General features: G+C 44.3%; 1 protein-coding gene across 1 annotated transcript in view; it reads right to left on the minus strand.

The window, feature by feature from the left end:
* Positions 1-4,612: 4,612 nt before the first annotated feature.
* LOC103594748 (spermatogenesis-associated protein 31E1-like) overlaps positions 4,613-4,862 on the minus strand; it is a gene marked incomplete at its 3' end in the record, with an annotated part of 7,344 nt that continues 7,094 nt past the window's right edge. Inside the window, exon 3 of the mRNA XM_008578009.1 lies at positions 4,613-4,634. Within this exon, the coding sequence (XP_008576231.1) occupies positions 4,613-4,634 (22 nt within the window). The remainder of the gene's footprint in view (positions 4,635-4,862) is intronic.

The raw sequence follows: 4,862 nt of genomic DNA on the forward strand, positions 1-4,862 counted from the left end.
GATTATTAGTTAAATAATCTTATCTCACAACTGCTGAAGTAATGCCATGGAAGAATCTACCCATGCTTAAGCTTGCTCACTGCGATTGCTTGGCCTGGTAGCTAACACTCTTTCTCAATATTTGCCAGGTATATATTCCACTGGATTTTCCATATATAAGCAGACATATTCCAGTGGATTTTCTATATATACAACTGCAGTGTTTCAGGTTTTTTTAGTTATTGAATAATTCTAGTACCTTCACAATTTCGCCTGTCTTTCAAAACCAATAGGATACTTTTAACAATCTAATGTCCATGTAAACCATTCTTAATTGCAAGACCCAGCTTCTCCTGGGTTTGGTATGTGCTGCTGGTCACCAGTCTCTGCTAGATGCTGCCTGAGGTCTGACTGCTTCTGCCTCATCTCCTGCCCTCTGTCCCGTGCCCCATCTCCTGCAGCTCTGCCCACCTTGGAAGGCCCTGTGGTGCCTGCACTGTATCAACTGGATCTGGCCTCTCATTCTGCTCCACCTGACATAGCCTTTCACTTCTGACTTGAAGTCCCTCATGGACTACAGCTCTGTGATTTCAGCAGGCAAGTGGGGGGGGGGAGAATGGTCCACTTACCTCGGAAGAATGGTCCACTTACCTGTGTTTCCCCCCTTTCACCTGCAAGGTGGCACCAATCACAGTTTGCTGTTTCAGAGTCTGGTAACTGCTCTTCTAGAGTGTACTCATGGCTCTCACTCTCTCTGGGAAGGCCACACATGTGTTTTGCTTGATAGAACCCAGCGCCCGTGGTTGTGCTGGATTCTGGGTCTGTTCCTTTGAAAAGATTGGGGGTCTGGCTTATGTCAGTGTTTCTCCAAGGTTTCTATTATTCTCCCAGTCAGTGAAAAGTTTCCTGTGCACGTGGCTGCACTATTTATTTGCAAATTATATGCATGCACTGTGGTTCTATAACATATGTATGACAAAGATTATCTATACTTGTGTGTGTGTACACATACATATGATTTTTTAGTGAAATTAAAAAGAATGTAAATGGAAGTTCTTATATTCACTTTCTGCACTTCAGTGTACTGTCGTGTCCCCTCCTACTACTGAGTCCCCCTCATGATCAATGAGCCTCCATGCCTGTCAGGTGCAGGTGTGGGGTGGGGGGTTGGGGGCAAAGCAGGGGTGGCCTCTCCAGGACCTGGATTTTTTTGTTCTTTTGCTTCCAGTCCTCAGCTTCTGCAATGACCACCTTGATTGCATTGCACTGTTGTTCATGGAAGGTAATAAAGGCAGTTTTCCTTTGCTTGTCATTGTTTTCTTTTTACACCCTACCATGATTACAAATAACAGACCGCTATCAAGAAGAGTCCCCATACCCTGAAATATGTTGTAATCTAAATGGCAAAGTGACTTTTTTTTCTTTTTGGCTGAAGAAGTAATGTGTACCATAACCTGGTAGTGGTGAAAACAATTCCCTCCAGGGATGTCATCTAGCTGGTCTATGAAAGGGACACTTGCACATAGGTTGTATGATGCAGTAAAGGAAGCATTTGAGTCAAGAGATGTGGGAATTGAGTATGTGTGTGGTTTGGGCAATATTTCTGTGCCTCAGGGTCCCCAGGTGGAGAAAAGATTTCAACCACGATCATTGTTTGATAATGGCTCTTTCTCCTTTGCCTTCTGCCTTCTCTTGCTTCCTTTCCATTTCAACATCTCCTGTTTCTCTCCCCATCTTCTTTATCTAGAGTCACTGGTAAGTCCTCAGCTGATGAGGGGTGGTTGAGACGTGAGGTGGTGGTGAACAGTGGTGTCGTGCCTGAGCAAAAGGGGAGGTAGCAGCATCCAGCGCTCCTTTGGCCAAGCTCTGGTTCCTAATGACATTATGCACAGATCTTTCAGATGCTGTCCTAGCCATGGTGAACAGACCCTAGACCTGTGTGTCCTTCCTGATCTACCTTCTGCAAATCCTTCCTTGTGGGAGCCCATCCATCTCATAGCCTATAAAATATGTATTATTTGAGGGGCAGGGGTATCTCACCTTCCTACTTGAAGTCTCCTTTTCTCTACAGAGAAAAGTTTGAGAGAATGTAATCATTTTTCCAGAAAATGTTTCTGCTGGCCTTTGTGTTTGACCACATGCTGCATTCCAAGGGGCATAAGAGTGACTACAGAACCTTACAAGCCACATTTCCCATGTGTTACTTCTGTAAAAATATTCTGGCCCACAATTCTTATAAAAAAAAATGAGAATGAAAAAACGGTTATATCAAATAGATGTGTCTCTCACATCTTTTTTAAAATCAGGGTGAGATGAGGCTATTATGTTTTTCTGTGAAAGGCACTAGCTTTTCCTAAATCCTCCTCTTTTGCCAAGAGTTCCATTATTTTATACCTCTTTGTAGAATTTAGCTTCCTCTTATTTAAAGTCCTGATTTAGGAATATGGGCTGTTACTTCCAAAAAGGAAGTACCTTTTTCGTGGTTGTGGGAGGTTGTGGATGTCTGTCTGTAGGGAGCTGTTGAATTATTCTCATTAGTAAATGCTGTTGATTAGACATTAATGGGCATTCCTGGTCATTTGCCATAGTTCCATAATTCAATTACACAATAAGAAAATATCACACAAGGAGAAAACCTCAACAAACTAGTAGCTATAATTTTATAAAATATATTACTGCCTGAGTATGTTTTATACATAATTTAAAAAAATAAAGGGGATGGCTGGTTAGCCCGAGGACAGTGTTGATAACACCAAGGTCAGGGATTTGGATCTCTTTACTGGCCAGCTGCGAAAATAATTAATTAACCAACTACATAAGTAAATACACACTCACAGAGTCCTCACCTCAGTTTATTCCTGTCTTAGAAAAGAGACCATGATTCTGTCATACCAGTGGGTAATCTAAGACAGTTAGCCACACATATACTTGATATCTGCTTTTGATTTTACAGAGCCCAAGGCAACAGGATTTTTATGAACAGTGAGAAATATGTAGTCTCAATTAGGTGCACAATTTTGAAAGTGTTAGGTGTGTAGTGACTTTTATTATTAACTATCGTAACAAAAATGCAGATTAAATGTACACTGTCTTTCATTAAACAGATGTTTAAATGCCAATTCTCAAGTATTAACTGAAGTAAGGAATGTCTCAAGCACCAATTAATTGATATGTTTTCTAAAATTTCCGTTATTTTAATTGATGTGTCCTTTTTGTTCCACTGTAGTGAATATAAAACACAACCTGACTTCCCGAATCTTGAAAAATGTGTATTTCTTGGAATTATTTTAGAAATAAATGCTTCTAAATAGTCCTGGAGTTTAAGCTATATTAGACAAACCTTAGGATTTTGTCGTATTCTGGAAACTGTGTAGTACCATTTGAGGGTATTACCATACTTTAAAGAACAACATAAATAATGGCATTTAATTATTTACTAGTATCAAGCAGTGAGTATCAATTTGAAAGAGGATGTAATACAAATATTGCCAGAAATATGTCTCATTTGTGAAAAAGCTTCATATGTTTGATAACGTAACTGGTTTCATTTAAAATAAAGCAAACCTCACACGCCTGACACAAGCTACTCTGTGCATGAGAATGTCCTAGCTGTGCGGCCCCGCAGGGGTGAGTGTGGGTCAGAGGCANACCACTGCCCTCTGGGGGAGGAAGGACAGGGTCCTCCCAAAGAGGAATCAGCCTTAGCAAAGTTAAACAGCATGTCCATAGTGGACCGGGAGGTCCCACCTCCATCCAGGCAGTATTGGCCCATTACCCAACCCCCACACCCCCACCCCTGCTGGACAACAGCCCTTCCCTGGCCCGCTGTGGCTTCATTCCCAGTGCAGAACCTGAGCAGTACCCCAGGTTTGATCCCCATCCCAGGAGCTTCCCTCTCGGGCCTCCGCAACGACCTCCTCATAGACGTGGCCGTTGTCACTCAGGGACTGGCAAACTCATCCAGCAGAAGGACAGAGCCTCACCTTTCAGAGCACGCCTCTGCCTGCTCCTGCTCCTCTTCATCTCCACCTGATGCTGAGAGACAAGAAGGAACAAGAACGAGGGGCTGGGACCCGAGTCTCACTCTCCTCCTCCCAGACAAGCCTTCAGTGCTCATGAACAACACGACTTGGTACATGTGGCTGATGGAGCTCTGAGCTCTTCTCTTGGCTTCACTCATTTTTAAAGTGGATAAAAATATTTCCTGTTTTCCTTCTTTGAAACACACAGAGAGGGATTTTCTAAGTGAGATCCACTGTGGACGTCCTCAGTTCGTCTGCTCTGGAAACCCACAGGCTAGACGTGCACCTGAGTTGTAGGGTAGGAGTCACCTCCAGCCTCTGATGGGAGACTGTTAGGGACTCAGCCAGGCCCTCAGATGAGCCTAACATGGAGGCAAGGCTTGGCCCAAGATGCCCGCCACAGGCAGGGACTGATGCGCCAGTGCTCAGGGCCTGTCCTCCCACAGTGACCTCAGCTCTCTCAGCAATCCTGTCTTTGGCCACTGAGTCTCAGCTTTTTTTTTTTTTTTTTTTTTGTCCTTTTTGAGACCGGCCGCACCGCACTCAGCCAGTGAGCGCTGTGAGCACACTGGTCATCCCTATATAGGATCCAAACCCGTGGCGGGAGCACTCCTGCGCTCCCAGCGCCACACTCTCCCGAGTGCGCCATGGGCTCGGCCTGTGTGTCTCAGCTTTTGACCTTGCCCTGGCCCCTCCAGCTCAGCTGCACAGCTGGTCTGAGCGCTTCAGATAGAAATCCTAGTGCCTGCTCTTACCCCTGCCCCGTCTGTCCCTAGAAGGGCACTGTTCTATTCTTTCCTGAGATCTCCCATCTTAGGAGTCTCTCTAGTTGATTTGGAAAAGCAGAAATAGCAATAGGAA

Source organism: Galeopterus variegatus, unplaced genomic scaffold (genome assembly GCF_000696425.1).
Source record: "Galeopterus variegatus unplaced genomic scaffold, G_variegatus-3.0.2 Scaffold1618, whole genome shotgun sequence".
Taxonomy (NCBI): domain Eukaryota; kingdom Metazoa; phylum Chordata; class Mammalia; order Dermoptera; family Cynocephalidae; genus Galeopterus; species Galeopterus variegatus.